Genomic DNA, 12,434 nt, shown 5'->3' with positions numbered 1-12,434 from the left:
AGTCAACAACATAAAAATATTTCTCTAGAGCTGCACATCATAATATTACAAACAGTAATATATTGTTGTTTATTTATTTTACAGTTTATTATAAGCAAATCAATACACACACATAACAGATTATGAAATAATGCAATAAAAAAAAAAAAAAAAAAAAAAAAAAACAACATCAAATAAATTTTCTCTTCCTTTTTCCCCTTCTCCTTCTCCCCCTCTCCTCTCCCCTCACAAAAACGGTTTAAAGCTTACGTTTTCATTAAAGCCAGGAGGGATTGTGGCCCTTAGGTTGAAGATCCATTCAGCTTCATGCTGAAGTAGAATGTTATCCACACTACCCCCTCTCGAATCTAGAGGAATGTGCTCTAGTGCGGAAAAAGTGATGAATTTGGGATTGAAAGCATGGAAAAGGCCAACATGCCGGCTGATGGCCATCTCCATTGAGACCATCAGCCGGCATGTTGGCCTTTTCCATGCTTTCAACCCCAAATTCATCACTTTTTCCGCACTAGAGCACATTCCTCTAGATTCGAGAGCGGGTAGTGTGGATAACATTCTACTTCAGCATGAAGCTGAATGGATCTTCAACCTAAGGGCCACAATCCCTCCTGGCTTTAATGAAAACTTAAGCTTTAAACCGTTTTTGTGAGGGGAGAGGAGAGGGGGAGAAGGAGAAGGGAAAAGGAAGAGAAAATGTATTTGATGTTTTTTTTTTTTATTATTGCATTATTTCATAATCTGTTATATGTGTGTATTGATTTGCTTATAATAAACTGTAAAATAAATAAACAACAATATATTACTGTTTGTAATATTATGATGTGCAGCTCTAGAGAAATATTTTTATGTTGTTGACTCTCCCTGATTTGGTGGGAGTCTCCCCTTCTCCTTTTTATTTATTTATTTATATTTCCCCCTTTTTGCTTTATTATTTATTTATCATTAATTATTTTTCATTTATTTATTATTATTATTATTTTTTTTCTTCCCACCGTGACTGTCCACCTCTCTGGTCCCCCTACCAATGCTGTTCGCACGGACGCCCGGGGGCATAGGCGCCTTGAGTGCCGCTGTCCCTTTTCAGCGCTGCGATGCTCCCCTCTGGTTGGTTTGGAGGGACTGGCCACATTCAGGCCATCCCTCCCCCTCCTGTTTTCTCCATCATCTCTTTGTCCGTCTACGCCTGAGTGGGCGGGTGGATAGGTGGTTGCGATCGTGCACGTCGCCACCCCTCTGGGAGGGTTGCGACCAAGGCACTGTTCGTCCCCTCCTCCCCCGCCCGCCGGCCTGAGGTATTATGGGAGTTGTAGGCTTACATAGCCTCGTCCCACTGGCGAGCATGCGCATTAGCGCTCTCTTTGTCCGCATCAAGCCGACTACGTAAGACGTCGGCTTGATGGCGGGGCTTATAAAAAGCCAGCGTTACACTGTCATTCCTTGCTAGCTGCAGCCAAGGGTGACGCTTTACTCTCAAGACCTTGTACTCTCCAGTGAGTTATTAGCTACATCTATCTTATACTATTATAGCTGTTATTTTTATTTGCCTGAATTCGTTTCCTTTCCCCATTGTTGATTTTTTTTTTATTTAAATTTTTTTTTTTTTTATTTCCGATTCTTACGCTCTGCACTGCTATTCAGCTCCTTTTCCACATGCACATCTAATTTCTCTTTTTGGTTTGGTTCTGGCTTCGCCGCATAGACTTTATATACTTGGGTTACCACCATGATTCTCATCATCTCTGTATTCATTCATTAACCGAAAATCCTATGTTTCGGGGTTCCACTCTTTAATTTCTATTGTGTGTATGTGTGCATATATGTATGTATGTGTGTATATATATATATATATATATATATATATATATATATATATATATATATATATATATATATATATATATATATGTGTATATATATATATGTGTATATATATATATATATGTATATTTATATATTTTATTTATATAATTTTTTTTTTCCGTCTCCCCTTTGATTTTTTGCTCAGTTGGTACTCTTTCGGAAGTCTGTCTTCTTGAGTGCTAAATTTTCAACGCTCGCCCATATTTTCACAATTATTTAATTGATGTAAGTATTCATCGAAATATAAATACATCTTTACTATTTCTTTCATTTTAATTTTTGTATTTGGGAGGGTATTTACCCCCTTTAGGTTGACTTATTCGAGCAACCTTTATATTTATTTATTTATTCAATTATTTATTTCAAAAAATCTTTTTTTCTTTTTTTCATTGTATACTCTCTTCTATCAGCTATTTTGGGCTGGTTTTTTAGCCCCCTGCGATCCAGCATGGTTGTGGTTAACTCCTGAGGTGGACAAATTCCCTACTTTATCATCATCTACGTAGTGGTTTAAGGTGGGTTTTTTTTTTTTTTTTCTCAAGTCTGCACTCATACTTATTGATTCTTGACACATTTTTGTAATATATTTTGTTACTATATTATGTTGTATTCTGTATTTTGGTTTAGATTTAGTTGAAATATTCACACATCCCCTGAAGAAGCAACCTATTGCGAAACATGTCGGGATTATGTGTGTTTAATGAGAACAACCATTGCACTGTATTGTCCCGTGTTTTTATCTCTCAAGCATAATCTGTTAATGATTTTAACTTTGAATTTAATAAATATTTGTATTATAAATTCGTTATCCTATTTAATAATGTTTACTATCCAATTGTCATTTGCACCGTTAAAATCCCTAAACTCCCTCTCTTGCTTTTTTATTCATGTTTCAAATTTCAGGGATGTGGTGCCTTATTTATTAGGTGTTGTTTGATGTTGAACCACTAAAACTGCTCCATTAGCAGATGTTCCGCATCAATAGTTTCAGGCAGACCGCGGATGTGGAGGTTGTGACGCCTTCCGCGGTTATCCAAGTCCTCGATATGGCGGTTGAGGTCTCTCAACTGTAGGGTATGTATATCAATAGTCTGACAGGAGCGCCGGATCACTGTAGAGTGAGTCACCATTACATTCTCAACTTCCTGAACTCTGACTGAGATAGCCTGAATGTCCACTCTGAGATCCGAAATTGCCGCCGTGAGGGCCGCTGTGAGGGTTTCCTTAATATCGGTAGCCACCGATCGGAGGTCATGTAAGCTAGGTTGTTGCTGGGGTGTGAGAACAATGCCGCCTTCGTCTGGGGGGGTCCGCCGACGAGCGTTGTGTGACTGGCCTGTAGCTTGTGTGGCGCCTCGTGCCGCCGCCATATTGCCGGCCTGGCTCCGGAACATTTTGGGGATATTCTGACTCAGGCGTCCGGTATTTTCCCTAGGAGATCTAGAGCAGGAAGCCGAAGAGCTTCGGGAAGAGGTTCCCATGGTTTGCGGGGTGATTCGAGGGTGAAATTCCTCCATTATAGGCTGATGATTCTCTCAGTCGGCTGGAGCTGAGGGATTATGCTGCCATTCTCCACCGAGGTCAGGCCACGCCCCCCAAACATTTTATATCTTTATGTTTGAAGCCTGAAATGTGGCAAAAGGTTGAAAAGTTCAAGGGAGCCGAATACTTTCGCAAGGCACTGTAAGTGGGCAAACTTACAAAATCTGCAGAGGATCAAATAATTATTTTCCCTACTGTATGCCACCTCTAGACCTCCTGCTCGCTGCAAAGCGAATCAGCATTACAATGCTAAGCAAGCTAACTAAGGAAGTAGCCACACTAATCCAGGTAGCAACAGTGATCTACCTGAATAGCAAAGGTTTGTGTATCAACAGTTACAAATCCTAAGAGGTAAAACGATTACTGGCCTTTAAAGAGGTGGATTCCTCGCGTATATTATATGTATATTCTACTACGGATACTGTGCCATGCTCAATGAGATGCCAAGATCTATGTTATATGTTCTGTGAAAACTTTGATAAAAATTATTGAAACGTAACAGGTAAAACACAAATATGTATTTCAGCCATATATTTAGCCGTTTATCTACAGTTCAACTTGACTTTTGGCAAGCTGCGTGAAATTTACCACAACGCATGGTGCGTTTTTGATATACTTGCGTTGTGCTTTAAAGGCCCCCTTTTTACATCACAAACAACTTCCCACAGATATTTTGCACTTTTGATGAGTTTTCTATTCATTTCAGTAGGGAGGTATATTTTCAGTGTGTTTTTTTTTACCTGATTGAACATGCACCAAAAATGCAGCAAGTAAGATTTTGAAGTGCAGCTGACTGGTATGAAGTGCTTCATAGGATTTATCTAGCATTTTTCTTCCACCTTTCCTCCGCTTATTTAATTGAAGAACTGAACAAAAGGGGATCAGTGCGAAAGCGGCCTAAGTTCTTTAGTAACAGCGCCATTAATAAATGGCGACTGGTATCAGTCGGAAGTGTGTGCGCACTGTGATCTGTGCTCAGTTAGTTAGCACTACAAGGGAGGCATTTAATAGACTTCTGATTTATTAGATTTATAACTCCTAAACCTGTATGGTTTAGGAAATATTCTCTATGCATGCAGCCGCTGACGTCAGCAGCGCATGCACTCTGAATGCCCCAGCTGAATGTCCGGCAGCGTTGCCGGACCATGCCGGGAAGAAAACTCCTGTGCGCGTCCACGGGAGTGATGTTATCACAGGTCTGGCCACGAACCCTGAAGACACGCCGAGGGCAAGATGTCAGCTTCCTCAGCGTGGACCAGGCATCGATAGGGGGGCTTCATTTTGAGTTAAGTATTTGATAATGAGCTTCTTTTTTTTTTAATGTGCGGGTTTACTACTGCTTTAATGCAAATGTATCTGTTATATTTTAATTTAAAAATTGTACATAAATTATTTTATTGAAAATATCGATTTGCTTAAAGGCCAAGTTAACCTTTTTAAAAAAGTAATAAATACACATCGTTTTGCAGGTCAAAAAAAACTGCATTTAATATTTTATTTTATTAGGAGCCTGTAAAGCATTGCACTTGCGATCAGAAGATCGACACTACAGTGTCAGCCACCTGTAAGACTGTCATTGTAGCTGTCTGCCTATACCTTATACAAGTGGTTGTAAAGGCAAAAGTATTTTTTACCTTACTGCATTCTATGCGGGGTAGAAGCCTGAAGCCCAGAAAAGGAGGATCGGGATTGCATAGAGCAGGTAAGTATAACATGTTTTAACAAGCTTTACAATCACTTTAATTGTAGGAAGAGACAATAAACTACTGGGAGCACTCGCCTTCACCCTCATAGTTCATTGAGAACTAGAAGCCATCAGCCACAATGGTTGATGGTAGTTGCCGTAGCTTAATTTACAGAACTCTGAATGCATGATGTAGCCAGTCGGGTAGGCGGAGCCTAGCACATCCACACTTTTTTTTAGATTGTGACAGTGGGTACGGGGAGAGGATCTCCCGCACTCTGTCACAATGGAGGTTTGGATGGTTCAGGGACTGCTGATTTAGTAACATGAAGCATGTTATGAAAGGTGAACTTATCCTTTAACGTGCTAATGCCGTGTGACCTAAAAAATTGCAACTACCACCTTTTTATCCTCCAGGGTCTCTGCTTTCAGAGAATGTATGATGTTTATGGATTCTCTTTTGGCCTAAAATGTGCATTTAAGCAAGTGTGCTTAAATGAGGTATACACCGCTCCTACAGCGCCCCTGAAATCAAAAATGTATCCAAAGCCTTGAATATGCCAGTCAGTTCTGTTCAACCGCTTAATAAAAAGTGGAAAAAGGGTTAAATGATCCTGAAAAGCCCCGCTGCAGCGGCGCTTTGCTGGCTCTTCGGCAGTGCTGCCCATTGATTTCAATGGGGAAGGACGCTTTAGCATCTGTGTATACACCACTCCTACAGTGCCTCAAAGATGCAGTTTGCAGGACTTTTTTTTGCTGTCCTGCCAGCGCACTGCTCCAGCCTATAGTAAGGCTTACCAATGTCATCGGCGCACTTAAACGATGGCCTACTCATGCAGTTTCTTCAGGGCCCATGCCGCGACTGATCTACCTGACCTTGGCTTGGTATCAAGAGATCCCCAAATTTGCAGCCATTAGTGGAGGTTAAAATTGCCCCGTGTGTCTTGCCTACAGGCAAACATGGTGGTGCAAGTGTCATGGTCTAGGGCTGCACGAGTGCTGCTGGCACTGGGAAGCTACAGTTCATTGAGGGAACCATGAATGCAAACATATACTGTGACATACTGAAGAAGAGCATGATCCCCTCCTTTCAGAGACTGGGCCACAGGGCAGTATTCCAACATGATAACAACCCCAAACACACCTCCAAGATGACCACTGCCTTGCTAAAGAAGCTGAGGGTAAAGGTTATGGACTGGCCAAGCATGTCTCCAGACCTAAACCCTATTGAGCATCTGTGGTGCATCCTCAAATGGAAGGTGGAGGAGCGCAAGACCTCTAACATCTACCAGCTCCGTGATGTCGTCATGGAGGAGTGGAAGAGGATTCCAGGGCCAACCTGTGAAGCTCTGGTGAACTCCATGCCCAAGAGGGTTAAGGTATTGCTGGAAAATAATGGTGGCCACACAAAATATGCACACTTTGGGCCCAATTTGGACATTTTCCCTTGGGGTGTACTCACTTTTGTTGCCAGCGGTTTAGACATTAATGGCTGCGTGTTGAGTTATTTTGAGGGGACAGTAAATTTACACTGTTATACAAGCTGTACACTCACTACTTTACATTGTAGCAAAGTTTCATTTCTTCGGTGTTGTCATATGAAAAGATATAATAAAAGATTTACATACATGTGAAGGGTGTACAAAATTTTGTGAGATACTGTAAGTATTAATATATATTTCTTTCTCTAATACCTTAATAGTGGTAAAAAGTCACTGTCAAGCTAACCCAAAAATATTTACACTGCTGTTATATGCATCATGGAAGCCTGGTGGCCCAGATCAAATTTATACAGTAGCATAACTAAATATGGGTACACTGTTAAACTTAAATTATTGTTCTTAAAGTGGAGCTCCACCCTAAAGTGCAACTTCTGCTCACCGGATTCCTCCCCCCCTCCAGTGCCACACTTCCGTGCATAGATGGCCGCAGAATATCCAACCCCCCCCACCCCCCCCCCCCCCCCGTTGTGTTCAGGAAAAACAAAAAAGGGACGCAGTAGGGAACCAGGCAGTGAAGCCGCAATGCTTCCTTTCCTGATTCCCTGACCGAGGATAGCGGCAGGGACAGCCGAGAGACGAGCGGTTGATCGTCATCTTCTGCTGCCAACATCGGGGAACCCTGGACAGGTAAGTGTCCATTTAAATAAAAGTCAGCAGCTGCATGCAGCATTTGTAGCTGCTGGCTTTTAATATTTTTTTTTTTTTTTAAGGTGGAGCTCAGCTTTAAAGCTTCTTTGCCTATTTGGTGTTATTTCCCTTGCCATGTACATAGGCTGTAATATACTACTTACCAGCATTGTCTTCAGGTTCTGTCTGTTTGTATGATGTGGCTTGGAAGCCCCTCAACACGTCGAGCTCCAGAGCAGTCCACATTCAGACAGAAGATGGTGTTCTGACAAAGAAGTGTAAATTGGGACCAAGAAAAATAAGTAGATGACCTCTGATGGTGCCTTAATACCACCTTATAACCTGCAGTAAGCAAACAGATGTAAAATTAAGTGGGTTACTTCACACACGGCACATCAGTTACTTAAAAACATTATTTTATTTATAATTTAGATACTACTAACAGCAAGTTTCCACTATCAAAACAGAACATAAAGTGATTTGTGCTTTAGAGAAATACCAGATGTTACCTTGCAGACCTTCTCAAAATCCTAGGTGCCAGACTGTGACCGGTTTCATTACTTCTGAGTTTTTAATCCTACACTTTAAATAAAGTGGTTGCTCCATGCCTGCATGATACCATAAGGGTGAATAAGGTTCTCTCCCCCCCTTCTTTACCTTGGACAATTGTGGGAAGTCTGCCTTTATATTTACCCATACTAGGAAATCGCTGGGAGCAACCACTTTATTTAAAGTTCACGGGGCACCAGAACCTCTACCGTTATGTGATCTTTTGGCCACAGCACACCATATATATAAAAAATATCTGAAACCTTTATGCAAAATTATAGGTTCCAACACAGATTGAAGTCACCTCACTAAATGAACCTTTGCTGTTCTAATTCTCTTGGGAAAATATTCCCTTTTTTCACTCTTCCTTTTCCTTTTTGCTCCATTTTCCTTTGGGGCATTTCCACGAAGAAATAATATTGCTAAAGCTCCTGAAGAAGCGTTATTCAAAAAAACGCGAAACATGTAGAGCACAAGAACATACTTAAGTTTCAATTATATATTTGATATCCTCTACATCTTGTATTATTGTACAAACTGCTAATCTTTGGATATGAATATGAATTATGTGTAGACTGTACTAATGTTGACAGGATATCAAATGGGACTTGATGTATATTTATAATCCCTTTCTTTTTTTAAATTTTGATTTTTAACTACAGTAATTTTATTTTTTTCTAAATAATAAATAATATTTTTGAATATATTGGTTGTTTTTACAACTCTTTCTCTTGCCTAAAAAGTCCAATTGAACCTACACTTTTCTTTGAGGTCTTTTGTGTGAAGGTTCCTCCATTTTATTTATTTATTTATTTTTACCCCTTCCCCAACTCCCTTTTTTATATAAAAAAAAAAATTGTCCTTTAAAGTGGTTCTAAAGCTAAAATGTTATTTACCTTAATTGCATTCCCTGTATTAAGGTAAAATAAAATGTGCCACTTGCAGCCATTGGCTCCTGCTGCTGTCAGTCAAATTCTGTGAGCAGGGGGCAAGGCTGAGCCATGCTGTGTGTGTGTCTTGGATGCGCACAGCCTGGCTCAGGAGCGTACACACACATCTGCCCCCACAGCAAGCTGCTTGTTATGGGGCAGACACAGAAGAGAAAGAGCCAGGATCGCCAGTGGGAGACCCCAGAAGAGGAGTTTCAGAGCCACTCTGTGCAATACCATTGCACAGAGCAGGTACACTCTTGTATTGCACTTGCTAACATTTTTTTTTTTCTTTGCACGTTTATTCTGTAGGTGCGCATGCAATCATCTTTTTTATTAGTGGTAAGCTATGAGATGTTTCGTTTGAAGTTGTTTAAGGATCAATTCACAACATAGACATAGTCCAGATGTGGTCCAGATGCTTTTCTGCATGCGCGTTTTTGATGCATTCCAGTGTGTTTTTCATGCTTTACTGATGCAGTCCAGTGCATTTCCCCCCTCTTTTCTTAACATTAAGGGCCAGTTCACACCACATGCACTCCAGTGCATTTTTGTCCTGCATCAAAAACGCATGGAAAGTAGGTTATATGGCTTCCAATGGCATAGTTCACACCAGTGCAGTCACTTACATGGTTTTTAGTTCCAGAAAAAAATTTGAATATGCTGCATTTTTACTGTACTGGAACACAGTAAATTGCATCAAAAACGCAATGGACCCTAGTATAGTGGAAAAAAAAAACCAGGAAAAAATAAAAAGCGATTGGAATGCTTCCGGAAACGCACCAAAAACGCACATGAAGAAATGCATCCGGAATGGATCTGGAGCGTGTTTTTGTGGTGTAAACCAGCCCTAAATAAAGGACATGTGCATTCCAGTGCGTTTTTGATACATTTTACGGCATTCCAATACAGTGCAGGAAAAATGCAGCATGGTCTATTTTTTTTTCTGGAACTGGAATGTACCGGAACTGCAAGCACTGGTGTGAACTATGCCATTGAAAACCACATACCTTACTTTCCATGCGTTTTTTTATGCAGAAAAAAACGCACTGAACTGCATATGGTGTGAAGTGGCCCCAAGTGTTTTATGATTCCATGAGCCGAGGTATGCCCAGAGGCTCTGTTTTGCAGTTCTACATCTTCAAAATAAAAAGAATTTGCAAAAACAAAAAAAATTAAATTAAAAAAAAAAGTATAACGTTTATCATTTTAGTTAAAAAAAAAAAAAAAAAAATGTATGCTTTTATAAACGCATACCATAACAGACCAATTGTGATCACTATATTAAGATCAATGGAATCGCATACAGTAGGTGCCCGCCAGCCCTGATGAACTGTATTTATCTGCAAAATGCATTGCTTGTTATCCCCAAAATATAAAACAAAAAAGTACAGTGCTAAGATATAGTTGTAAACATTATACTGAGCATCATATGCCATTATTTTCATTTTTCCATGATGTAATTAAAGTAGAACTATAGGCAAAACTTTTTTTTTTTTTCATTGTGAATAGAGTAAGGGAGGGTTATAACGCATGTTAGTTTTTTTTTTTTTTTTTAGGTGTCCCGTCGTGGAGATTTGCCTTCACTTCCTGTCTCATAGCCGAACAGGAAGTGAGAGGAAATCCTTTGAAATAATGGGAATTTCTTGTGGACCCCTAGGTCCCTGGAACTAGTATCATCATTGGAAGGAAGATTCTCCTTCTATTCCGTTTCAGGAGACAACCCAGATTTTTAATTTTTTTTTACTTTCACTTAGAATGATAAACAGGACAAAGATACATAGTAGGTGAGGTTGAAAAAAGACACAAGTCCATCAAGTCCAACCTATGTGTGTGAGTATCTGTCAGTATTGACATAATGCGGTCGTTCAGGTGCTTATCTAATAGAGAGGATAAATCTTCTTAAGGCCCCTTTCACACTGGGGCGGTGACGGCCGTCGGCGGTAAAGTGCCGCTATTTTTAGTGGCGCTTTACCTTCGTTTTAGCGGCGGTCTGCGGTTTTAACCCCCGCTAGCAGCCGAAAAAGGGTTAAAACCACTGCAGCGGTGCTTTGCCGGCGGTATAGCCGCGCTGCCCCATTGATTTCAATGGGTAGGAGCGGTGAATACACTGCTCCAAAGATGCGGCTAGCAGGACTTTTTTCACCGTCCTGCTAGAGCACCGCTCCAGTGTGAAAGCCCTCCGGCTTTCACACTGGAGTGAAAGGGGCTGGTTTTTTCAGGTGCTGCAGAGGTGCTATTTTTAGCGCTGTATCGCCGGAAAACTGCCCCAGTGTGAAAGGGGCCTAAGGGAGGCACAGACAGCAAGGGTGAGCTCAGGCGTGTTTGCATGGACCACGTGCAGAGCCCGCCAGGAAGTCGGCGCAGTGCTGCGCTAATCACAGGCAGTGAGACATTGCCCCGATGTGCGGCTGATCATCAGCCAATGGCTCACTGCCTGTGATTAGCACAGCGCTGACTTTCTGGCGGGCTCTGCATGTGGTCCATGTGAACATGCCTGAGCTCATCCCTAACAGACAGCAACAGAAACTGACAAGTGTTCTAATCCCTCTCCACTCTAAAACGTAAAAAAATAAAAAAAAAATTAAAAAAAATAAAAAGTTTTGCCTTTAGTTATACTTTAACGCTACATTTAGCACTTGCGCCACGTTTTTTGTCACCGAACAACCTCTCCTCTGCAATAGGTAGGGTGTTTACATGCCGTGGTGGAGATGCTTTGTGCCCACAAGATTTGCCGCCTGCTACACATTCAAGCAAATGGGAAAACGCTGTAATTGCACCACGTTACAGCTAAAAATGGGGTTAAAACAGACGGCGAAGAGAAGCTTCCTCAGTAACCTCTGAATCGCGATCCAGAGGCATCAGGGAGCGCACATCTAGATCTACCCTAATGCAACTGGAAATAGTTTTTATACTTATGTGTGAAATCGACCTTGTTGTAATGGTGAATAAAGAAGTAAAACAAACTTCAGCAAAAATAAATATTAATAAAAAATAAAAATAAAAACTTCTGCTAGTCATAAATGACCAGTGTGATGGGTCCTACAAGGGAAAAGAAGTGATGTGATTACAGGCTGTGGTCCCCTGGGTCATACCGCGTGCCTACACTGACTATAAACAAGGGATGTGAGTATAAGAAATGTGCTCTGTGCTATCATATCCATACATCTCAATATAGACGGTCAGCTGTTCTGTAGAGCATCGCTCACCTGTACACATGTGCTGTTATATCGCTTCAGGAAGCTACCATGACACTACCCCGGTGCATGACGGGAGGCGGTCATGTGACGGGAGGCGTGTCTGCCGACCAACAGGAAGTGTGAAAACGTGCTGCGCTGCTCTTCGCTTCATGTCTGTCCCTTGTTAGTGTCAGTCTGGAGAGAGGAGAACACGGGGCACGTAGTGACTCTCCATGTAGCCGCAGAGCAAAGTCACTGTCGGTTCTAACTGCACTTCACAAACCTGGGCACAGAAAACGAGGAATGCTGGGAAGTGTAGTCTTTACAGTGTGACTATCAGACTAGCTAAAGCCCAGACAGGGCTTTTAAATTATATCAGACTTTTATTTACTAGAATTACAGATGGAAAAACATAAAGGATGTGTTTTTCCATCTGTGATTTTTATTTTTTGTACTCTATTATTTAAAGAGGAAGTAAACCCTGATGAGTTTACTTCCTCTTTTTTTCCCTGCAAAGGTAAAGCATAATGGACTACTATGCATCGCATAGTAGCTCATTATGTGT

General features: G+C 41.0%; 1 protein-coding gene across 1 annotated transcript in view; it reads right to left on the bottom strand.

The window, feature by feature from the left end:
- The window catches only part of TTC27 (tetratricopeptide repeat domain 27), a 626,083-nt gene extending 614,070 nt beyond the window's left edge, over positions 1 to 12,013 (bottom strand). Inside the window, exons 1-2 of the mRNA XM_077486426.1 lie at positions 11,900 to 12,013; positions 7,377 to 7,554 (exon numbers count right to left, since the gene is read on the bottom strand). Of these exons, the coding sequence (XP_077342552.1) occupies positions 7,377 to 7,458 (82 nt within the window). The 5' untranslated portion in view covers positions 7,459 to 7,554; positions 11,900 to 12,013. The remainder of the gene's footprint in view (positions 1 to 7,376; positions 7,555 to 11,899) is intronic.
- Positions 12,014 to 12,434: the final 421 nt, after the last annotated feature.

This window comes from Lithobates pipiens, unplaced genomic scaffold (genome assembly GCF_037356315.1).
Source record: "Lithobates pipiens isolate NorthernLeopardFrog02 unplaced genomic scaffold, aLitPip1_a1.2 Scaffold_18, whole genome shotgun sequence".
Taxonomy (NCBI): domain Eukaryota; kingdom Metazoa; phylum Chordata; class Amphibia; order Anura; family Ranidae; genus Lithobates; species Lithobates pipiens.
This window is presented reverse-complemented; position numbering and strand designations above follow the sequence as displayed.